The 24,549-nt window shown below is 47.4% G+C and overlaps 1 protein-coding gene across 1 annotated transcript; it reads right to left on the bottom strand.

Annotated features, from left to right (window-relative positions):
• Positions 1 to 987: 987 nt before the first annotated feature.
• On the bottom strand, positions 988 to 23,741 carry LOC121345270 (valosin containing protein). The gene is made up of 17 exons (XM_041421974.1): positions 23,575 to 23,741; positions 18,586 to 18,697; positions 18,032 to 18,204; positions 16,069 to 16,211; positions 12,892 to 13,022; positions 11,065 to 11,196; positions 10,547 to 10,649; positions 8,696 to 8,829; positions 8,324 to 8,459; positions 7,217 to 7,329; positions 6,457 to 6,621; positions 6,232 to 6,354; positions 4,947 to 5,159; positions 3,335 to 3,643; positions 2,314 to 2,469; positions 1,839 to 1,993; positions 988 to 1,448 (listed from the first exon to the last, which is right to left on the bottom strand). Exons 1-17 carry the CDS (start codon positions 23,589 to 23,591, stop codon positions 1,343 to 1,345), a joined length of 2,421 nt encoding a protein of 806 aa, XP_041277908.1. The 5' UTR covers positions 23,592 to 23,741; the 3' UTR covers positions 988 to 1,342.
• Positions 23,742 to 24,549: the final 808 nt, after the last annotated feature.

Below are 24,549 nucleotides of genomic sequence, written 5' to 3'. Positions count from 1 at the left end.
ACGCAGCGTTCCCGGTTTCATCACCGTGCCCCCCACGGCTCGCACAAGCCCCTTCTCACCACACCCAGTCCTGTCCCTCCGCCATTAAATCCTCTCCCCTTAAATGCAGATGGCTTGACGGATCCCTTCACGATGTGCCAGGCTTTGGGACAGAAACCCCACAGCCCAGCCCCTGCCCCTTCCCTCGTGGCTCAGCCCCAAAGGCCCAGGGAAACATTCTGCCACACAAACTGCATTTCACCCTCCTTGCAGAAACCCTCAGTTCTTGCATTCCCTAGGAGCAGCTCTGTGCATTCTACTGCCACTGCTCCCCTCAAACCGAGGGCTCAGCCATATCCTTGTCCTGCTCCTGCTTCCTGGGAGCCAGGGCTTCCCTGACATAAAACAACCAAGTATAGCAGTAGCACATTTTCAGTTCACAGAAGGGGAAAATAAAGGAAGCAGCAAGGCAGGAAGGCAGAACAGGTGAAAAGGAAGAAAAACCATGATCACCACCCAACTACTGAGTCTGAGTCACAACACAAGGCCAGCTTTCCAATAGAGATCCAAGACAAGCATAGAAACTGGGATACAAGGGAATGTGTTGAAGGTCCTCTCTCCCCAACCACACTGCTGTCACACTGTGCCACAACCCCAGAGACATCCCAAGTGCCCCTCTTGCCTGGATGAGATGGGAATTCTTGGAGAGATCCTTTACTGCAGAGCCACAGCAGCAAGAGACCTGACAGCTCATGGCCAGTCTTGGAAGACCAACAGCAGGTACCTGCTGCCAGGCTCTTCCTGCCAAGCCAGGGCCAGGGAGAGACACTGCCAAATCCATTTCTTCCATTAACAGAGCTAAGAGGTGTTAAGCATGAAGAGCAGCCCTGTCCACAGCAGGGGAACACACACACAGATGGGCTCCACTGGAGCACGGAGTACTCACACAGCACCAGACATGGATTTAGATAACGCCAGCACCACACAAAGGAACTGCCAGGACCCTGCTAGAGTTTTGTGGGATTTTTATTAATTTTTTTTTAATTATTTTTTGTGGGGTTTTATTTTTTTTTAATACAGGCTAGCGTTGTACCCTTGCTAAAAGCTGCTGATTCTGCCACATAAACTAGAACAGAAATTTCTCAGAAATTAAGTCAGTTCCCCTCCTTGTTAATTCACTGTCTGCCTCCCAACTGAACACCGCTCTGGATTTGTGTCTGCAGAAAACATTCCCTGTACAAAGTCTGACGTGCAGCTACACTGTTCTGACTGAGGAATGAAGAAGCCAAGAGTCCACTGAACATTGGATTTTTCCCTGTACAACGTGGCCTGATGTGGAGTTTGGTCCACTGGGGACAGCGAGTTAACCGTAGAGATCGTCGTCATTGTCTTCGCTGTACACGTTGCCCCCGCTGCCACCTCCTGTGCCTTGGCTCGGACCGGCGCCGCCCTGGTTGCCTGATGGGAACCTGCACGCAGCAGCGCAGGACAGGAGAGAAGAGAAGCTGTTCAAAAGCTAAGCACCATCCCCTCCCTCTGTGCCAACCCCCAGTGACAACTAAGATGGGCAAGAAGGAACGGGATGAAGCCTTAGGGAAGGTCAAAGGGCTCATGGCTGCTGGCTGTCATTTGAGGTAAAGGAAAAAAGGGACTTCAGGTGTACCAGCAGAGCAGCTACAACCAACCTGCAGCACAGTCTACACTCGCCATGCAGTGTCATGGAGTTCTGTGCTCAAGGTTGAATGGGAATGTGCAGTGCAAAAGAGGTTTGCTGCCCAGAACCCACCAGAAAGCTGCCCCAGTGCGGTGCTCGGGGGCTGGCTGAGCCACACTGCCCTGCCCTCAAACCCCAAAGGTACCTGAAGCTGCCAAAGCCACGGCTCTGCTGTAGGGTCTGTGCAAACATCTCATATTTCCTGATGTCGTTGTCACTGACAGAGCGGCGAGCAAAACGCATGGCCTCCTCAAAGTGATCCCTGCGGATCTCGGGAACCGGATCATCCTCCTCCACCTCCTGCAGCAGGACAGAAGGACCAGGTGAGCTGTGTGCTCAAGCTCCACGGGCCTAACAGCTGCTCACAGCTTCCCCCCAGGTTAGGAGGCTCCCAACACCCTCCAAAGTGGGGGCTGGAGAGGTGTGCGTGAGTCAGAGCTGCAGAAGGCACTTCCTGAGCAATGCTGACCATGAGGCATTCCAGGAGGGTCCTCAAACTCCCACAAGAAGAGAACAAAGTGCTCCAGCTCCACGCTCTGCACAAGAGCCCACTCAAGGATGACAGAGGAACACATCACACCTCGCGCATGTGGGTAGGGAGAGCTTGGTGTACCACTCACCATGGCAGAAGGGTTGGTTTGCCTCTCACGCTCTCGCCTGATCTCACTCTCGATGGATTCGCGGATGGCCAGTTTGCAGGCACGCTGGCAAATTTCTGTCAGGTCAGCCCCTGAGAAGCCGTTGGTCATCTTTGCCAGGAAATCCAGGTCAACATCCTACAGAAGAATAAAAAAGGAAGAGAGGCTGTTCCTTTACACCTTATATCCTCAAGTGACAGAGAGGTGTCTTTAGATCGCAGGGTATCAAGGTGCTGTCTTAACTATGGCCAATTTTGGAAAGATCAGCTGTTGAGATTCTTGTTTTCAGGAAAAGTTAACCACATATGAAAGCAGGCTACACTCCTCACACCCACCAAGAATCCACAAACTGGCTGTAAATGCCTCTGCACTTACAGATTTAGGGTATGACTTGCTCAGGTCTCAGCACGAGGAGTCAAGCAAAACACCATCAGACTGGAAATAGAGATGGGGCACAAGCAGACCAAGCCAGCCGACCTCCTCCTCTCCTCCCCCTCGGCTGAGAGGGCAGACGACTTACTGCTACCTCCTTTGAAACTAAGTAGGTAAGCTTGGCATAAAAAAGCTTGGGCTCCCACTTCATGTCTGTTTTTCTTTGATTAACTCTCAGCTGCACTATTGCCACTTCCCAGGCAAGGGACACAGCTCTTGCCTATGACAGGGCTCAGCAACAACTCACTGCAACTACTCCTCTTCAATTTGTATTTCACACCCGTGTGTTCTACACTTTTTTTTTCCCCCAGAGTGCAAGAATCTTTTCCACCTCACCAAAATAGACTTTTCTGATCCTGCACCACAAGCAGAACCCCATTATGTGACAAAGAGCTGCTGTGCCTGCAGACCAATTTCTGGCTTTGCTGATACCTAACCTCAGAGCTCCAGCTTCCTCTCCCATTCTACTACAGGGATAAGCCTCCAGACCTCTGTGCTGTCCACAGCTTGTGAGGAACATAAGCAGCACACAGGTAACCCAAGCCGCTAGTAGTCAGGGTGCAGATTCTACCTTTGCAACTGGTGATTTCCTCAGATTGGCTTTAAGGATTGCAACCCTGGACTTCTCGTCGGGCAGGGGGATGTAGATGAGCTGATCCAGGCGGCCGGGGCGCAGGATGGCTGGGTCAATGATGTCTGGCCTGTTGGTGGCACCGATGATGAAGACGTTTTTCTTGGTGGACATGCCGTCCATCTCGGTCAGGATCTGGTTGATGACACGATCTGCAGCACCGCCGCCATCACCGATATTCCCACCTCGCGCCTTGGCGATGGAGTCCAGCTCATCAAAGAAGAGCACACATGGGGCTGCTTGGCGAGCCTGCAAAAAGCAGTGAGCACCATTATTACCTGCTAATACTGCCCAACAAGGAGCATGCCGACTTCACACTAAGCCTTCCTCACCATTAACACAGCTCAGGAGTACCAGAAGCTCTTCACAAGGAGAACTTGGAAGAGCTACTTCAGAGCAGTCTCTTACCACACAAACCCTCCATTAAATTCTCCTGAACAACAAGTTTAATTTCTCTGAAGTGGGAACACTGTGAACCCGGCAGAAAAGCAGTAATTCCAATGCCTAGAGTGAAAAACTGAGCCATTTTGCTGGGTGAGAATCCTCCCTGCAACACCTGAAGATGTCAACTAGTTATTCAGGCACTGAAGCAGGTGAGATATATCCAATGGAAAGGAGAAATCCAATTGTTGTCTTCAGCTACCTAATGAATAGTTATAGGGAGGTGGATTTTTATTCACAGTGTGCAGTGGAAGGAGGAAAGACCCCAGGCACAAGGAGGTGCCTGCTGCAGCCCTCACTCATGCACACCTCTCCAGCCTCTAGCCTGGAGTGTTGGGAGCCTCCTGACCTGGAGACACAGCTGTGAGCAGCTGAGAAAATCCCAGTAAGAAATAAAGAAAAAAAATTGTTCACAATGAGAGCACTCCAACACCAGCACACAGGCCCAGAGAGGTCAGGGAGGTCCACCTTTCCACACATGCCCAGAACTCAATGCACTGAGCTGATGAAATTTCAAAGTTACCTCCCTGCTCTGGACAAACACCTAAACTGAACAGTCTCTGAGGTTCCCTCACACCTAAATTTTTCTCCACTCTCCTGCCAACTTTTTTCTAGTAGCACCATCCCTCACCCAAGAGAAGGATTCACAGGATAATCCATGTAGACACCTTCTGGGACAGGAGATGAGTGGGACACACTTATGGGACAACTGAGCAGGAGTGAGCTCCTTTCTGAACTGTGTATATTGCAGGACAAGAACCCATAGGATATTCTGAAAATCTGTAGATGATGACAGTTAATGAGGTGTTAATGGAAGTTTCCAGTGGTGAGGAGCATATATGTGCCCTCCTAACCATAGCCTCTGCCAAAGGCACTGGGGAATTTATCACCCTCTACTGACAAGATGCCAACTGCAGCCAGGGAAAAGAGTTTCAACAGCTATGTTGCTGAAGAGGATTAATTCCAACACCAGGAAAGAGCACCTTCTCCCAGTGCAAGTGGAGAAAACACAGAAGACACAAAGAAGAACCAGGAAGACAGATGCAGTGGAGACAAAGTTCTGGGGACACCTCAGCACGAAGACAGCACAGAGAGGAGGAGAAACACTTACCTTGTCAAAGATCTCGCGCACGTTGGCTTCAGACTCACCAAACCACATGGTGAGCAATTCCGGCCCCTTGATGGAAATGAAGTTTGCCTGGCATTCGTTGGCAATGGCTTTGGCCAGCAGTGTCTTACCACAGCCAGGTGGCCCATAGAACAGAACTCCTTTTGATGGGGTCATGCCAAATTTGAGGAACTTGTCCGGGTGCTCCACAGGATACTGAAAGAGAACAAAACAAAAACCTCCCATGATGAGTCACAACAGGCTGCCTTGAAGTACAGGATGCTTGTATGCATGTCAAGGGGCCTTTAAAAGATCATTCAATCCAAGTCCTCTGCCATGGCAAGGGACACATTTCTCTGAGTCAGCTTTGGTTCTACCAGAAGCATACCTGAGATTAAACACAACATCCTGCCAGGTGCCACTGCAGTTTTTAAGTGGACACTGGCTTGGAAAGGTGCCTATAACAACCTATTTATCTCTAGGAACTAAGTACAGTTCAGTACCTTCCCAAGCACCAGTTTAGTACTTTCCAGCACACTTAACCTCAGCTTCACTCTGCCCTGCAGAAGCAAAAGGGAACAGCTCATTACCTAACCTATTTGCTCTGCTCTCCAGAGACAGCAAGATGGGAGCCTTTATCCTCAGCAACGAGGTCATATACAAGACAGGTGATGATTTTAACATCAGAAAATTTAGATTCTTTAGACTGAAAATTTAGATTCTTTAATTCACAGTCAGGATGTTTCCACAGTGCCAGCTGAAAGCAGGAATCTATCCAGTCCAAACTATGACAGTGCAGACACCTGCACTTTCCACACATCATTTGCAACATTTTGGCCTGTTCTTTCCTTTTGTAGAGGGCTTCACAATTACTTCTCACCTGTCCCCATGCTAAGGCTGATGGGGAGCCCTTCAGAAGCTCTCTGTATGAGCACCTTCATCCACTGCCTGACAGATAAAGCTACCATGTAGGATGATTCTCAGCAGTGATCCCACTGCTGGTCTCCACTTAAGAGGCAGAACTGTGGCTGTTTCTGCATGTTGCACAACACCCACATAAAATGCCACTGCAGACTCAGCTCAGGAAAACATAATGCTGCTTCCCAGTGCCTTCCTCCCCAAGTTCATTAAGATGGAACAGCATGGTATTTACAGTCCATTACAAATAGATGCCATAAAGCCTCTACATTTATTCTGTTTGCAGCCCAAACAGAAAACTAAAGATACTCTAGATTTTATTATTATATTTTTAGGCTGGCTAAACAAAAAGTCTGTTGTAAAGCCTTACCTGTACAAGCTCCTGGAGTTCCCTCTTTACATCTTCTAGGCCACCAATATCTTCCCAGGTAACTTGTGGCACTTCCACCACAGTCTCCCGAAGAGCAGAAGGGTTGCTCTGGCTCAGAGCCCACTGTTGTTAGAAGAAATTGTATTAATTCTAACATGTTACATTCTTTTGCCTCAGAGAAGCAATTAATTACACACAGAAGAATATGGAGCACTGCTGCATTACCCTGAAGTCATCCATGGTCACTGCCAGAGAGTTCATCACTTCAGCATCAATGGTTTCATCTTCTAGGTCTATGAGATCCATCTTCTTTCTGATTGCCTGAAGAGCAGCTTCTGAGCAAAGAGCAGCCAAGTCAGCACCAACATGGCCATGGGTCTCGTTTGCCACCTGGAAGCAGAGCACTGACCATGACTCACAGGGATACAAGCAAGGGCAACATGTGCTCTGGTCCCTCACTGGGAAGGGAGGAGAGCAACACAAGGCCTTTGCTGCACGCTCAAGACAAGTGCTAACACTCAGGCAAAGACACTGTGCCTTCTACTGCCTAGCATAGACGCAATCTGCATCTGGAATTTAGAAAGGTAACCTTGAGGACTGCAGTTCTTCATTGAGGACAGAGATGACAGGACCATCCAGCTTACAGGTGGTACAGTGACACCACAATGCTCACAGCATCACTGCTGTGTGCGAGCTTTTTCAGGGCTGCTGTATTTTTAAAGGCAATGACACAGCAAACAAACCCAGGAGGACAGTGGCAAGGCACTTCCAGATTGCAATGATACATTTGTTTCACTTAGCCATGCCATTTGTAACTAGTGAGTGAGGACTTTTGGTCACTGCTGAGAAGGAATCCCAGGAATCACCCATTCATGCAGTTCCAGGCTGTCCTAATTGAGCCACTGCACTTATAAAATCAAGCCTTAACAATTCTTCCACTATGAAACAGAGCACTGGAAAGCTTTCCTAATGGCACACTACTCACCTGCTCCAGATCCACATCATCAGCCAGTTTCATGTTTTTTGTGTGGATCTGCAGGATCTCCAGGCGCCCCGTGGCATCGGGGATACCAATATCTACCTCTCTGTCAAAACGACCTGGGGAGTACAAGCACACATTGAGCTGCTGATTCTGCACACCACAGGAGCTGCAGCTGCTGCCTTCCTCTGACTGAACAAAGTGATGTATTCCACAAAATATCAGAAAATGACAGAGTTTTGGGTTTGCCTGCAACATCTATCAGCACAGTAGAAGAGACAGATCAGAGAAGGAGGAAAGGTATCAGGGATTTAGGGAAAGTGAGACTAACAGTAAGACCTTGGGATTATACAGCACAGAGGATTGAACATTTAGTTACTTTTTCTGAGCTGCATTTTTGGGAAGTAGGCTCCACTGAACCAACACACCATGAGACATTTTTGTTTATTTCTACCTTTGTGTCCTTCTTACAAGAGTCCAAAAATACTGAGAAATTTAATTTTTTAGAACTTTCACAGCATTACCCAAGTGGTGAAACATATGAGGAAAACAGGGCATCACTGCAATATTCATTAAGACATGTGCATCTCTATTTTTCCTCTAGCCACAACTGTGCTTTCAAATGGCTCACTACACATTTAAGAGGCCAGTTTCCCCAGCACAGTTGACAGGTTTGCTATTACAGACTCTACCAACTGGTCACACACCAGACATTCATGTTTTGGAGACCTGAGTCTCAGAAACTACTGCACTGTTCATTAATAAAAGAAACCCAAATCAGCTAATTCACAGGCTTCTGCAATCTAATGCATGAACATCCCCTTAGGCATTTCCTCCTTAAGTGTGTCCTGAAATAGCTTGACCTAATACAGGCTAGCACACTTTTCCCACTTTGAAGTATTATTTCTACACATTCTCACCTAACATGGCACAGAAAACTACATCAAAGGCTGCAAGCCTGGAAAATAATTTCCAGCAAGGAGCTGGAAACAACTCAATAGTTTATGTAACACATGTTCAGCACGACTTTCTGCTCAATCCTTATGGGGCCCCTGAAGCATGGCCTGTCACAAAGTGTGTGACACGCAGGCAAGAGAGGGCAGGGGCGGTTACCGAATCGCCGGAGCGCTGGGTCGATGCTGTTGGGTCTGTTGGTGGCTGCCATCACGATCACATGTGCCCTCTGCTTCAGCCCGTCCATGAGGGTCAGCAGCTGAGACACGATGCGACGTTCCACCTCCCCGTGTGTCTGTGGGGACAGAAACCAGCGCTGACACCAGCGGCTCTACAAGGAGCACAGCAGCCGGCACTGCCAGAAGATGGTAACAAATATCCTGACTCTATCTAACCCTCCTGGTGCCCAGCTGAATTCACAAGTGAATTGTTAAACAAATGCTGCTTTACTCTGCAGTGAAATGCAGAGACTCATGCCAGCTGCTACCAAAAAAAGGACATGCTAATTTACCTCCTACAGGTTCTCTTTACCTTCTCTCTCTTAGGAGCAATGGCATCCAACTCATCAATGAAGATGATGGCAGGAGCATTCTTCTCTGCTTCTTCAAAGGCTTTCCTCAGGTTGCTCTCAGACTCACCAGCCAGCTTGCTCATGATCTCAGGACCTAAAAAACAGCAATGCTTTGACACTCAGAAGAGAGGCAGCTAGCCCCAAAAACACACAGCTGAATATTTTTAGTACAACATCCACATGGGACAAGCTATATTTCAAGCCAAAGCAAATACTATCAATCAAATTCACTAAATCTGCAGCTGAAAGGCAAGACCAGCATGCAGAATTAGTTTCTATCATTATTTTGGTGTTTCCAGTTTACTCTAAGAGAATGCAGCACTAGACAATGAGCTACCTTTAGCTGCCTCTTTCCTTACCCTATTTCACACTTGGTGAGCTTCTCTGTAATGTGCCACCCCACACAGTTAATGCCAGTCCTAGCTTGCAAGAGAAGCAATCAAATTATAAGGTGATGAATTACCAGGACAGGGAAGGAAAAAGCTCTATGAAGCCATCTTTAGCTTACTTTACACACGTATACATTTACCTCTGTATGACCCTATAAACTAGTTTAAAAAAGTCAGAACAACCAACCCCCATCTCCTCTCAAAGGTTAAATATAAAACTGACGTGTGTAAGCACACTGATCCCAAATGGATGGACAGCATTCCCCTGACATCTACAGCTGCTGAACGCTAGGGTAGATTTAGAGATTTATTCTGTTTTTACAGATTTTGCTATCATGCTGATGGCAGTGGCAATGAAGAAAAAATATCCTTCTGAAGGATCCAGGAAAAATAAACCTGCCCCTCAGGCATAGACAGCTGCCAGCTGCAGAGACACAGGTGTGGGCAGGTGCTCTGAGTATTTCATTACAGGTAACTCACCAGTTCTTATCAGCTCTGTCTGCAGCACTGCCTGCAGCTCCAGATTGGGGCCAGCAGGCAGCGAATGCATGGCTAACTCTGACAGCGTTATTTTTATTATGCAATGGATGTACAAGCATCTAAAGAAACGGCTGGTGCATTAGCATTCAGTGACAGCTTCCACACACTTGAGGAAGTATATGACAGGGTGACATGTGGCTAAAATTAGCCCATTTACATCCACTCTCCTGAGATAAAATCAAGTCCCTAATCCTACTGCCGGTCACTGCTGTGTTGTGTTATACTGTCCTTTGCCTTCACTGTCACATGATTGAAACTGCAGAAGAAAAGCTGCATTCCTTCAGTAAAAATGTTCTCTTATTCCAGCACCAATTAAAATGGAACAGAAAAGCAGTGTGGAAAATTCAGAATCTAGTCCTTACTAGGTATCAACTAGTAGCCACCTCAACTGCTACAGGTGAGACTTAACAATAGGAGCTCTGTCACTCATAGCTAAGTCCAAAGGATCTCATTATAGTTTTCAGGGAAGTTCCTTCCAAATAATATACTGTGAAACAGAAGAGGTCTTTGTGCTTTACTTGAGGGGAAAGAAGAACCCACAGCAGCAGCTTCTTTTCTGAATGGAACATGGTGGGAGCAAAGCCAGAAGCCCTGCCAGCTCTGCCTTCACCAACAGAAATGGACAGACAGACACCAATCCCTGTGTCTCAGCACAGTCTTCCAAGCACTCTGCTACAACACAATTGAACTTCAGGGAAGTGCCACTACAGATACTTCCACACAAAGGGCTTCCAAGTGTCCCCAGAGGTATGCTTGAAAGAGGTAAGGAAGGATGTCAGGAAGACAATGTGGCTCTACAAGCCCTGTTAACACCATTCCTTACTATAAGATGGACAAGTGAGCACACAGCAGACCTGGGGCCAAAGCAGCCACAAAACTTACCATTGATCAGGAAGAAGAAAGCCCCCGTTTCATTGGCCACCGCTCGGGCAATCAGTGTTTTACCAGTGCCAGGAGGACCATACAGCAGGATCCCACGTGGAGGCTGAGGACAAAGGCAAGGGACTCAGGTTGGGAGTATCTGACTGCTTTAGCAGATTCACAGTGAATTTGTAAGCATTTGATAATGCCAGTCTGAAATTGTGATGCAAACTCATGCGACAGCTGCCATGTCAGCACTGCTATCAACACCCTTTACTACTTCACACAACACACAACAAAAACCTTGCCAGTAACTGGCAGCGCTGATTCAAAGCATCACTCTGCTTTACAAGCTGCCAGTGTTTCACTCTGTCTCCAGAACACGTAAGCCAATACCTTCCAAAAACTAGCATTAACAAAAACCCAAAAACCCACATCACAAATTATTTATTCCCCTCTCCAATACCTCCTAAATCTCTGTTGTGGACAGACATCTCCCACGGCAAGCCCACTTATCCACCTGCATGTGGGGACATTACCTTCACCCCTATGGCCTTGAAGAGAGCAGGGTGTCGGAGGGGAAGCTCCACCATCTCCTTGATTTGAGCCAGCTGCTTCCGGCAGCCACCAATGTCATCATAGCCCACCTCATTCAGAGACTCCTCTTCATCCTACCCGGGAGGAAATACACCAAACATCTGAGTGAAAACAATAGCTCAACAACCCCTCCCAGTCTACAGAAGCCAGGAATATGGCTTTTTAGACATTTCTTGCCTGTCTTGAGATTCTCCCTTTCAAGTCTTCCTGATGTCTTCTATAATTGTTTCTTAGCTCTGTCTTCCCAGACATATAAAGAGAATTGCCTGCACGTACTCAGACTTCACTGAAGCCCACCCTTTGGAATGACAGCCTCTGCTGCCAGGTTCCCTACAGACTCTAACACAAAACAAGCTCTGTGACTCTTTGATGGGGCTAATGGAAGTAACAAGAGAAAATGTCAGTATAAAATATACTTACTCCTCAGAGTAAATGCTATCTAACTATTTGGTATATTCTAACGGCCAGTTAGTTACTCAGATGCAGTGTTACCTTTTGAGAATGACTTCAATTAGCAGAGAATGTTAAGGTCCAGACATATGGATAAGATCAGTTGCAACCAACTCTTCCCTTAAGAGTATCCATCCATTCACCTGTCCAAACTTCAACTGGCCTAAGTTATTTAGGCCACATTAAAATAACATAGCCTAGAATCTCGGAGAGGCTCAGTTCAAGTCCCACCTGCTTCAAGCAGGTCACTCAGGGGCTGGACTTAACAAGCACTGAAGGTCTCAATTTTGGAGATTTCTGCCTTCTCTGGGCTCTGCTCCAGGATCGGGGGAAACATTTTTCCAAGTATCTACTGGGAATTTCCCTTGATCCAGCTTATATTAGTGCAGCCAATCATGTTCCTGGGCACAGCTCTCAGAAGAAGCCTGGTCATCTATCCCTTCCCATCAGGCAGTTGCCAGTAGGCCTCTGCCTTCCCTTCTCTAGGCTGTGTTATCCTGTGATCCCAGTCCTTCCTCTTTCATTCTTGACCACCAGCTCCTCATAATTTTTGTGGCCTAGGCTGAACTTACTCCTGTCTATCTCTGCTGTAGCCTGAAGAGGCCAAGTGGGATGCACAGAGTGCCCAGGTGCAGTCTCGCAAGGGTCACAGAGGTGCTTTTTAGAAGGCAGCTTACAACAAACCAGCACTCACACTATTTGCAGGCAGAAAAAGATACTTATTCTATGAAGTATGCACCCACCTCAGCTCATCTCCCTCATATTTCCTACTCTGTACAGTAAGGTCACCAAAATCTGTCAGACAAGCCCCTCAGGCAGCCATAAGGTTGCAACACTCAAGGCTAGACACCTTGATGAACTGGGGAATTTTTATTTTTTTCAATGTAAACCATTTGAGGATTTCAAATTTCTCTCGGGAAAAGTGCCCATTACTTTCTTTTCACATGGCATGAAGTTTAGCACCATTGTAAGCTCTCTCTGCTATGGATCAAGGGAACACTGGAATCAAAGGATGCATCCAAGCACAGTGTGAAATATCTGGAAGCAGATGCAGAACAGCTGCTGCCAAAGCACAACATCTCATCAGCAAACCTACCCCCTGGTGCTTTCAGCATATGAGGAAGACACTGGAAGTACCTTTCTCTGACTACCTTCAGCAGCAGCACATCTCCTGAAACCAGAGTTTCTGACCATTACATTCAGTAGATAAAATGTCAAAACAGGAACTGCAAACACTGCTGCCCTCAAGCACTGTCCCAGAAACAGGCTTTGGACAGAGGAGATCCAGCAGGAGAACCACATGGCAGGGCTCTGCTCACCTCCCGTTTGATGGGCTCTCCCTCACAATGGATCACTGTGTCCGGAGCCACTATGCAGTACGGGCTTGGATCTGTCTCCACCACTTTGAACTCCACCGCGCGCATCCCTCCACGCACCAAGAAGATGTCACCTGAAAAACCCCACACGTCAGTGGCCTGTTGCAACCCACGTCTGCAAAATGTCAACCCCTGTACAACCAGCAGCCCCAGTAAGGAAGTTGGTCACACAAGCAGACACCGTGGCAGTTATAACACTGCTGTGCATATTAAACTCAAGAGCTGCATATACTGCAACAGCCTGAGCATTGTTTCAGCTCTCAAATTTAATCCAGTAAAAACCAGCAAACAATAGAAAAGAATACCCTGCCCAAATACAAAACTCAAAGGCAAGACATCACTTTTTTTTTTTCCATTCAGTTTCAATTTAACATTTTTAGTACAGGCAAAAAGCCCTAACTCAATAAAAATTCATTCTGAATTTATTGTAACTAGTTGATACTAGTTATAACTGTTTGTCTCCAGAAGCAGAATAATACATAACACTGCACTGGGACTCCTGGCTACACTGGGCTACAGACCCTGGATAACTTCAACTTGTGTCTATAGCATACTTTCATCTATGGTACATCAGAAGTGTTATGAACACAACCCCAAAAGTGTGCTTCGTTTCCTACTCACCCTCCCAATTATTCCTTAAATTACTCCAAATAAGTGAATTTAGTCAGTGTGCCAACCAGTATACATGTCTGGGCTTCATCTGGGATAGAGTTAATTTTCTCCCCAGTCGCTGGTTTGGTGCTGTGGTTTGGATTCAGTAGAGAATAATGCTGATAACACACTGATGTTCCAGATGTTGCTCAGCAGTGTTTACCCTAACTCAAGCCCTGCTCAGTTTCCCAGGCTCTGGCAGGCAGCAGGTGCACAAGAAAGCAGGAGGGGGCATGGCCAGGAGAGCTGACCCACACTGCCCAAAGGGATATTCCATGCCACAGAATACCATGGCCGGTGCATGAACTATGGGGATTTCACTGGGAGACATCACACACTGATGAGGGACAGGCTGGGCATCATTTACCAGGTGGTGAACAACTGTCTCAAGTGTTGTGCAACACCTGGGGTTTGTTTTGGGTTTCATCCCGTCTTCTCCATTACTATTACTACTATTATATTTTACTTTGTTTCAATCACAAAAATGTTCTTAACTCACAAGTTTCTCCTTTTTCCTGATCTGCTCCCCATCCAATGGCCAGGTGGGGAATGAGTAGCTGTCTGATATTTAGTCACATGCTGGGATCAAAGGACAACAGTCCTTGGCAGCCAACACAGGGAAAAAGGGTTGGCGTAACAGCAGATCTGAGCAGAACATGTTAAGCCAAATTTGTTATAAGCATTCAGTATATAACAGCAGCTGGTGACAGTGTTTATTTGTGCTTGTTCTCAGGGTGTGTTTTTAACACCTCGCTCGGTGTAGGTGTCCCCTGTGGTGAGGTTTATTGTCCTTGCTGCCTGGGCTAACGTGATCTTTGTGCTGTTCTTTGCAGTAGTGGCTCATGACGAGATGGAACCGCTGGTCCTGAGACGAATCTGAGGAGTGAACTGAGCACTGCCATCGGCGGTGCTTCGGGAGCCATCCACTGGGAACCACAGGTAACTGCACCTCTCCTACATCTCCCTCCCGATGTCTTCCTTCCCGATGTCCTTCCCGATGCCAGGCTCATCACAGTAGCATTTGAGCATTTTAAAGATTTTTAATATACTCTCAATACACCTGAAGCCAGGCTGGTTCTTTTCACAGAATTTCCCGAGTTGGAAGGGACCCATAGGGATCACTGAATCCAGATCCTGGTCCTGCACAGGACAGGCCCAAGGATCACACCATGTGCCTGAGGGTATTGTCCAAATGCTTCTGGAATTCTGCCAAGCTTGGTGCTGTGAAACAGCACATCGCTGAATGTGATTCAGGTCATTTACAGTTAATGTATTTAAGAACATGAGCCACAGGGGAAAGTGTTCAGGCCAGTGATTACCTAAAACATTTTGGCATTTCACTCCTCAACAAGTGTGGAATCCTGAAAAACTAGTAAATATGTGGAAAAAGGTGTGCTGTCATGCTGGCAGTTCCAGAGAGACACAAATCACTGCAATGTGCTGGGATCTGGCCCAGTACACTGGAAGCCTGTTTCATATTATTCCATACTCTAAGAGGAAAAAAGGTATTTGGACCTGATAACAAAACATCGGGCACTGAGGCTACTCCATTCCCAGAGACAGTCAAAGCATGGTTTTCAGAACGTGTATTGCATCCCCTATCATGCAACATGGAAAACCAAATGATGCAACGGACTGCTCATGACTACATGGACAGCAAAGGCTGGTGGAACCAGCAAACTTTGGGACACACATTTAGCAAAAGCCATGTGGTGACTGCCCCTCCCCAACCAACACTTCTACATGCTGCAGAAGGAGACAAAGCTCCTGTAGTGCACATAAAAATATGCTGGGATAAACAGTCTGGGTCACTGCTGACTTAGGCAAAGGCAAACCCACACATGGTTCTGCTTTTCCACACATTGTTCTGCTTTTCCTCAAGGACCCATGTGCACTTTGTGGATGATGTGGGAGGATAGAAAAGCCCAGTGTATGGGCCAAGGTGATTTGATTTTAGGTGAGAGTAGGAAATTAACGATGCTAATTGCTCCATAACGCTCTCTACAGCAGTTATATGCACATCACCACATTCAGCACCTCACACCACTCCAGATGTGGTGATCTGAACCTGAGTCCCTTTCAATTACCACATTAATGAAGGATGAACTATGATGAAACTGGATAAGCACAATAATTGATTAATATGCAGGCAAGTCACCAATTACATCACCTAGTAGCAACTTAATGAGATTTTCTCCCAAGTTCCACCTGAGCCTCTCTGGTGTTCTCCCATCTCATACAGCTAAAAAAATGCAGGAGAACTACCAAATTACTCTGCCACCCAGCAGCAGCAATCACTCCTTCTGAAGATTATGGCAAATTTAAATCACCACTAGCAAAATCCCTCTCTACTGATGCTGGTCTAATGCCTCATGGAGATCTGTGCAAGCTTCTAGAAATTCTCTGTATTTAGTCTCAAGAGCAGCTCACACTTGCAGCCATGAGGACTTCAATGACAGGCATTATTACCTTTCCTGATAGGTCTGTAAGCTTCCAAGAAGTAGGGCTTGAGATAGACCTCAAACAGATTCCCCGTGATCCCTTCTACCGTGTCATCAATTGGCAGCACGTGGATACGTTTGCCGTATTTCACATCTGGGCAAGGCTGGATGCTGCAGAAGAAAACTCCAGTTAGTGCTGGACTTACATCCCAGTGTTACACCTGGACAAGCAAAGACATGCCCCTTGCCAGGAAAGAACATCCAAACACCATCAAAAGCCTTGGTGAGACTTCCTACCCACACAGAAATATTTCAGTGCTGACAAGACGAAATCATACCCACCAAGAGCTAGTCTTCACAGCACACACTTACCTTCGCTCCTTTCACCCCTGTCCAAGACAACTGGAGAGTTTAATAGCTTCCTCCTACCCTTCTGCTCTTCTGCACACCCCTTCACCACACTCACACATCTCTAATATAGCCTAAAGACCTGTGAGAGTCATGAGGTAACTTTTATTTACTGCTTTTATTATTACAAGCTACTGGAGAAGCAGCTGCAAGAAAAAGTGAGTTGGGGAAAACACTTTCTTCCCTCATCTCTCTCACTACAGTGCCCTAAGTCCCTGTTGCTGACAAAACTAATTCCAATCAAAGGCTCTCACAGTACCAACCAGGGGGAAACACCTTTGCAGCCATGTGTAGGTCAGTCCCAGTTTGTGAGGGCTGATGAGTAGGTTATAGGCTGAAAGCCCTTTCCCCTTTTAAATATGTGCTACAGTTATTATTTTGCAATGTAGCACAACAGCCTACTGTAGCAACAGCTCAAAGTATCCAGCTGTGGCAGAAACTGCCTTCACCAGCTAAGAAACGCCAAGGAACTGCAGCTGAGCACACAGCTTTTCATATGTGATATGCGACTTTTATTAGAGACTCCTAATGAATGATTTTACTACATGCATTACAGAGAGGACATAGCAAAAGGGTAAAAGACAAGAGAGACTGTCCCAGAAGGAAAATATTTGACACACCACAACAGGAAGTGTTTGCATATTAATCTGGATTTTGGCAGAAACCTGGACACAGTAACACTATAAGCAGTTAAAGACTGGCAAGAAAAGCTCTGAGGGCAAGTGAGTGAAAATTCCCTGACCTCACAATGAATCAAGACAATTGCTAACACATTTGGGAAGCTGAGAATCACTACAGACACAGAGCTAACAGAGGAGAGCATGGGCTGGCTGTCACACTATAAGAGACTCCAACAGGAATCTCACATCAGGTTAAAGTAAGAATTCATCTCTACTTTAAATCCAAAGACACAAAGCACCATTCTGAACCAAGTACAGTGGTGTTTAAAACTTGCATTTTTAGAGGTGGATGGATGGGTGGAACAGCCTCATTTCTCTCATCTACTAAGTTTGTATGAAACACATTTTGCATTTAAAAATTAATACAGGTATCACTTCAGAAAGTCTAGTGTCAGAACCAGGCTCTAATTTTCTAGAGACAATGCTCAGGAGGAGGAGAAGCTGTTAGCCCTCCCTAATTTAAACCTGCAAACTACCATTTTTATGTTCAGAAATGCTCATGTGCTACCATTCTACCCACTCCCACTGCAGAATGGAACCTGTCTTCTCTAAGATACATATTACCAAGATACATATTACAGAGATACATATTACCAAGTTTTACTACTACTTTTAAGGTTCTTCCAATTAAAATAATTTTATGATTCTACTTCCCACAAGTGCTGCACAACAAAATCCCTGTAACATTTTTAAGCATTCCTACTTTAATAATGATTTTTACAACAAAAATTTGGAGTATAAACATCCTTGGGGCATTTTTAATCTTGTTACTTGTCTGTTCCTCTTTTCTCTGGCATTCATTTCTAACAGGTTTTAACTTGTTTTTGCAATAAGGCAGCTCAGATACTATGAGATAATATGTGACGCTGCTAATGTCTTCCACAGGTAACACTGTGTCCTGACCTGATCACGTCACCCAGGCGCACTCTCAGGTTGTTGCGAACAACTCTATTCATGCGAATCTTCTCATCTGAGCAGGTGTCATCTGACAGAACAATGCAGACTGCTTCTCTCCTCTTCTTTCCTTTGAGCAGGACAGTGTCTCCTCTGAACAGCTGCAGTTCATCCATCTTTGCCTGTAAACAGCAAAGTGTTAGAACTAGCTTTTGAAAAAACAGGAATTCAAGTATTTGAAGGAGAGTTATTTGACCTTGGAAATTACATCTCAGAAGTGATATACTAAATCCACAGGACAGAGACTCTTACTACAGTAGTATAGAGCTAATCCTGAAACCAGAGGAAGGGCACAAGCTCAACTGAATCCAACAAAATGACACTCAAAAAGCATTTTATCAAGGAGAAGTGTCAGGAAGCAAGACAACCCTCCCTCAGCGGTAACAGCTGTAGCTTCTGACGCAAACACTTGTACTCATGTTGCAAAGTTACATTTCAAGTTAATAGACAGCAACAGCTTGCAAATTACCAGACTAAATGCTCTGCCTCTACAGATGACGCACCTGGGACAGTGACACAACACTGTTGTCTTCATTGATGGCTTCGTCAACAATTAACCGATTGGGCCTGTTCTTCTGCTTCAGAATAGCAGTCGACAAGTCATCGGCTTTAGAGCTGGGAGAGAAAACACATCTCATGAGCCTGAATGATACTCGCCCTGCCCAGCCACCCCTGGTTTTCATCACCATTTCCTAAAAGTTTTTTGTTGTCTTGTCTTTAATAAACTCTACTTGTTGGTAGCACAAAGGAGAACCTTACTTCCCAGGGACCAGTTGCAGGAGTTCAAGGGAAGACGCTTCCCGTCAGTAAATGTAACTACGACCTTCCAGTGAATACAGCTATGAAGCTATCTATGAAAAGAAGTGGTCAGTGAGATCTTGCTGACTGTAAGATGTTTTGCCTCAATGAATTAGTCAGACTCATCTGAAATCACATGTAACTGCTGCCAACAAAACAAAAGTTCAAGTCTATTTGGTGTCAAATCCCAGACAAATAGCGGCATTAAAGGACAATGCTGTGGCAACTGTGACAGGAAGAGTTGTAAGAGTTTAGCCTGTCGATGGCTGTTTGTTAAACCTAGCAAGCTGTAGAAATATTCAAGTGTTCATAGAAAATTATTTTGTGCTGGGGGTTTTTAGCTGTTTTCTGTAACTTCACAAAAGTCACTGCAGCTCTGGCCTATAATGCCACAAGAAATGGAAGAGATAATTTGCTTCCCTTGACAAACTGGAGCAAGTAAAAGACCAAGGAAATGGAGGAAGGGCAGATTAACTGTTCTCCTTCAGGACCTAATAGAGCAAGTAAGTCACTCTATGACAGAATATGAATTGGGACCAACTTATTCTGGAGGAGCTCTTGGAAGCTCCTGTACATTAGCCCCAGACTACAGGGGTAGAGTGCTGTAGCCTCCCCCAGTGGGCTGACTACTTTCTCCAAGTGTGTGGCTCTGCCCATGTCCAAGGTCAGAAGAGAAAACACAGAAGAGACGAGAAAACACGCATAGTCTGACATGATTGTGAAAGGAAATAAAGCAAAACAAAGTCTTCCTCTGACCTAAGCAAGCAGCAGGCACTGTCAAAACGTAGGGAGCTTTGTGGACAATGGCAGTAGCCGCAACTTTGGCTCTATCTCACCCTTTTACAGACAGAACGATGAGAAGAAACCAATCCTTGAGTGGAAATGGCAGCACTTGGCATGTTCACTGCATTTTTAAGAGTCCATCAGAGAGGGGTGACATACCTATGGTGTGATGTTACCCAGGTCCCTCTCCACCTCAAGACAGAGGCTCTTCCAAGACAGGCTATGCAGTGTTGGCTCCCTTCTCTGCCACGTAAAAGGGGAAACAATACCAAGCAAGCCCATGAGAGCAGCCGGCTTGCTTTCAAAAGGTTTTCAAGCTTCCTTTTAAACACTGGTATCACAGGAAACATGTTGCAAACCACAGGCAATACTATTTTAAGTGAACAAAAGTTGTAAAAGATTTTCTTTCCTGGACTGCCAGCACTATTGAAAGTTACCATTTTCCTCTCTTTATTAATGAGTGCAAGAGGTAAGACAATGCAGATCTACTCTATGAGCAAAATAGGACACAATAAAAGCTGCTGGATAAATCCTGGAAAGGGCTCATGAATTCCACAATCAATGTAAAAATGTGGTCTTGTTGTGAGTCCTAAAAAGCCTGCAATTTCCAGGAAAACGGAGAGAGCAATAAGTAAACTGAACAAATACATTATCAGGGCAGCTTATGGTTAAACAGTGCATAAAAACCAACAGCCTACTTGTAAGGACTTTGCCTCCTCTTTAGCTCCTGGCCACTGGAAACTAACCCAGCAAACAGATTTCAGCTAAGGGACACTAGGAGACACAATACTCATTATTTGGGTTATCCAGAGTGTAACTCCTCCCTCTGCACACAAGATGCAGATCCCAAGACCTTTTGATAAGAAACCACTGCCAGACTTTGGCTATGTGAAATGTTGCTGAAACTACGTGTCTGTCCCTTAGGATGCAGGGACTGCTATCACAGCCAAAAAACCAGCCTGGGACACCAGATCAAAAACAAATGGTAGAGGAACTGGGTAACAACTGGAAGCTTTTCCAGCAACACTCTACACAAAACAAAAGCTGCAAAAAACTGGAGAGAAAGTTTGGATAGCACCTGACACACACTAGTGCAGAAAAACACAGTAAGAATCCACTTGGTTCTAATAAAAACAGAAAAAAGTTTTAGTATGGAAGAACTGAACTTACAGTTCCCTAAGAACTGTAAGCTGGATCAATATCAGATGCATTTAAGAGTGATCCAAAAGGACTGGAGCCATTAAAAATGGAATAAAAGTGTCCAAGAAAGAGCATCCAGGGAGTTAAATGTGCAGGGCTCTGACCCCAAGGATCTGCAGAGGGAAAATCAAAGGTGCTACAAAATTACACGTCACCTAGGCACGGAAATGATGTTATTTCTCCTGCAGACAAGGGTAAGGTTTAGACAGACAAACTACCCATCTTTCAGCAGCAATTTACAATATTGCTATTATCCCTATCTGCCCTCATTGCTTCTCTCCAGGGGTTCCTCAGCTGAAATAACAGGGCAAAAGAGACCTGTGCACCTCAATCACGCTCAGACAAACCTCACGATTTGTGGGGAGGAGAGCACAAACAGAAAATACCAAGCAGGAAAGCCTAAGGCATGGGTTGGGACTCTCTCTTGCCAGGAAACTTTGGGAAAGGCCAGGGACAGAAAGCTAACCCAGGTAATTTTTAAAGCTCCTTGATGAGGTCCTGATCAGAGGAGCCTGGTGGAAACCCTCCAAATCACCTCCCTGACCTCCCCAGTTTGTCAGCTCTGTCACACACTTTCCCTCTCACTCCTTTCTTTCCCTGACTTAACAAAGAGACAAACTGAACACAAAACGTAGCTTTAGAGAGGTTTTGGAATTAAAAGGTAATTCAAGATCTGTATTAAGCTACCTCTAGACAGAAGCCAGAAGTGAGGACACAATCACCAGCACAGCAAATGGCCAAGCTTGCACATAAAGTGCAAGACATCTATAAAACTGAAGCAAATATGTATTAGCCCTAAAGGCCAACCATTTACAGGTTCCCTCAGTCTCCTTTTCTCTCTCAGTAATGCAGTTCAACAGCCTCATTTCACACATGGGACGACCAGGGGAACTCTCTACAGCTCACAGAATAACCTGAGCTGGAAGGAACCCATCAGGATTACCAACTCAACTCCCGGCCCTGCACAAGACAGCCCCGACAATCACACCAAGCACCCAAGATGATTGTCCAAATGATTCCTGAACTCTGCCAGGCTTGGTGCTGTGCCCACTTCCCTGGGGAGCCTGTTCCAGTCACTGACCACCTCCAGGATAAACCTTTTCCTGATATCCAACCTCAGCCTCCTCTGACACAGCTTCACGGACTTAAATTACACCAGTCGTGGCTTCCCTCTGTGTCAGAGCTTCCCTGGTTCAACAACTGATAATGCCCAGAGGCACCACAGGGCAGGGTATGAAGAACAAGAGCAGAAAGTTGTTATCAACTAGTGATCCTTCTGAAAACGATAACCAACCTCCAAAGCCCCCCTTAAAGTAAGGAAACAAGCTTTTCCTTTGAGTCCGTGCCAAAAATAAGGAAAAAGCCACTTCCCAGAATGATTCCAGCTGCAGTACCTTAAGTGAAATCAGCCATCTCTTCTGCACACTGCCGTGACTTTTTACCACCATGCTTGTGAAATCACTTCCCAGATAAAACCCATGAGCAATTTCCTACCAATGTGAACATCTGATTTACAGACTCAACTGCTTTTCTTAGGTAGGTATTAAAGAAAAAAAAATCATAAAGCATTTTTATCCCCAAGTGAAGTATCTGAGGTATGTGGTGACTACAGACACTGAAGCAAGATAACCAAGGGGTGAGTTCAGACACATTGTGGAGTAGCCAAGATTTCAACACTGTTTCAGACAGGCTGGGAGAGGAAAACAGGGATCCCTTCAGAAATCACACTCCCTTAGCTTTTGGAATGCTACTTGCCATGCTGAGGCTCGGTTCAGCAAGATGGCTGCCAGCAGCTGTGACAAAAAATGGCATCTAAAAAGTAACAGTGTTCCAGCTGCAAACTAACTTTTCCTGGTTCCTGCGTGGGTGAGAAAAACTTTGCTGAAGTAGAAATCCCTGTTTAAAAACACTGTGAACCTCGCCCAGCTGCACAGCCGGGGTCTGGGAATGTCCCTTCCACTGCAGGCACGGAATGCCAGGCACACTTCGCTGGAACTGACCCCGCAGGGCCAACCAGGTTTGGATTCCAGGAGTTGTTTAAAAAAAAAAAAAAAAGAAAAAAAAACCTACTCAAAGAACACCAAAATACACTAAACTGGACCAAAAGTGCCTCTAGAGAAGTCAAAAAGTCACTTTGAGTATTTCTGGATTGGGAAAATTTATTTTTGGATTCTATTTTACTCCGCTCAAAATGCACGTGGGCTGCGTGCGGAGACTGTTACTCACTCCTGAGGAGCTCGGAAGACGATCCTCAGCCTGTAACTGAGCAGAGCCAACAAGAGTGAGGCAAGACACCCGAGACGGAAACACCGCCGATCGCCTCGGCCATGCCCGGCACAACATGTCTGCCTCGGCTAGCGCCGAGTCACCCGCCAGCCGCGGCTCCAGGGCCGCTGCGAGCAGAAGGAGCCCGGGATGGGTGTAGGAAACAAAGCCCTCCGCAGCTGAGGGCCCGGCGGGCGGGCGGCCCTAGGCCCGGCCGTGGCACGGCGAGAGGCCCGGCCCGGCCTCGCCCCCCCGCCATGACTCGACACTTCCCGGCCAGGCCCGGCCGTGGAGGGGCGGACGGCGGGAAGCGGTTCATCCCCGCTCCGGCGCCGCCTTCGCCCGCCTGGGGCCCGCGGGCCGCCCCGGGTGAGGCGGGCAGGCCGGACCGGGCCCAGGCCGCGGCGGGGCCTAGGCCGCGGGGAGGCGGCGGGGCCCGCACTTACTCGGATCCCGAGGCCATGGCGCTGCGGGGAGGGGGAGAGGGGCGGCGGACGGCGGCTCCTCGGGGCGGGCGGGGAGTCCGGAGGGTCGCGGGGGTCGCGGGCGGCGGGCGGAGGGCTCGGGGCGTCCGCGCTGCTAGAGCCTCAGCGCCGACTCATCGGCGAGGGGAGCCCCGCCCACGCCGCCTCGCCTGCCTAGCAACAGCGTGCGCCGGCCAATCGGAAATTCCGGCCGGCCGCCGTCTCGGCCAATGGGAGAGAGCGAAAAAAAAAGACCGAGGGCTCCGCCTGAGCCACGCCCCTCTGTGTGCCCTGACCAATCGTCATCAGCCAGGCGCCACTTCCCGCAGCCAATCGCAGGGCGGCGCTCCCTTCGAGCGACAGCTGCCGCCCGGCCAATGGCGAAGAGCCACCGACGGGAACATGCGGGAGGGAAGTCCCGCCTCCACAGCCGCCACTGATTGGGCAGCTCAGGAGAGCAGGGCCAATCGGACGGGGTGTGGCGCGCACGCGCGCCTCTTCCCGCCACTCACGGCAGCCTCGTTCCCGCTCGTGGTGAGGGAATGGCCGCGGCCTCACGGAGGGGCCGGGCCTGCCCCGCCCGGCCCGATCCGGCCCTGCCCTGCCCTGCCCGGGGCACCGGCACCGGCAGCGCCCGCCCGCCCGGCCACGCTGCTCACAGCCCCAGCCAGCCCGGCCTCGAACGCTCCCAGTGAGCCAGGGGCAGCCACACCTTCTCTGGGCAACCTGTGCGGGGCTCCGCACCCTCACACGGAAAAATTGCTTCCTGATACCGCGTCTCACCGTGTCTTCTGCTGGTGTGAAGCAGTTATCCCTCATCCAGTCGCTTTATGTCATTGTCAAAAGTCCTCCAGCGCTGCCGGGGCCCCTTGAAGGATGGAAATTCTGAGGGCTTTTCCAGGCTGAACAATTCCAGCTTTCTCAGCGTTTCATCACTCCAGCTCTCTGATCATCCTG

This window comes from Onychostruthus taczanowskii, unplaced genomic scaffold (genome assembly GCF_017590055.1).
Source record: "Onychostruthus taczanowskii isolate IOZ18803 unplaced genomic scaffold, ASM1759005v1 scaffold70, whole genome shotgun sequence".
NCBI lineage: Eukaryota > Metazoa > Chordata > Aves > Passeriformes > Passeridae > Onychostruthus > Onychostruthus taczanowskii.
Note: the sequence above shows the minus strand (reverse complement) of the source record. Positions and strands in the feature narration are given on the sequence as shown.

Coding starts and splice junctions, on each gene's coding strand:
- LOC121345270 (XM_041421974.1), bottom strand. Junction 6,355..6,456: donor TGACCATGGATGACTTCAGG/GTAATGCAGCAG, acceptor TTCTAACAACAG/TGGGCTCTGAGCCAGAGCAA. Junction 2,470..3,334: donor GGAAATCACCAGTTGCAAAG/GTAGAATCTGCA, acceptor ATTCTTCTGTAG/GATGTTGACCTGGATTTCCT.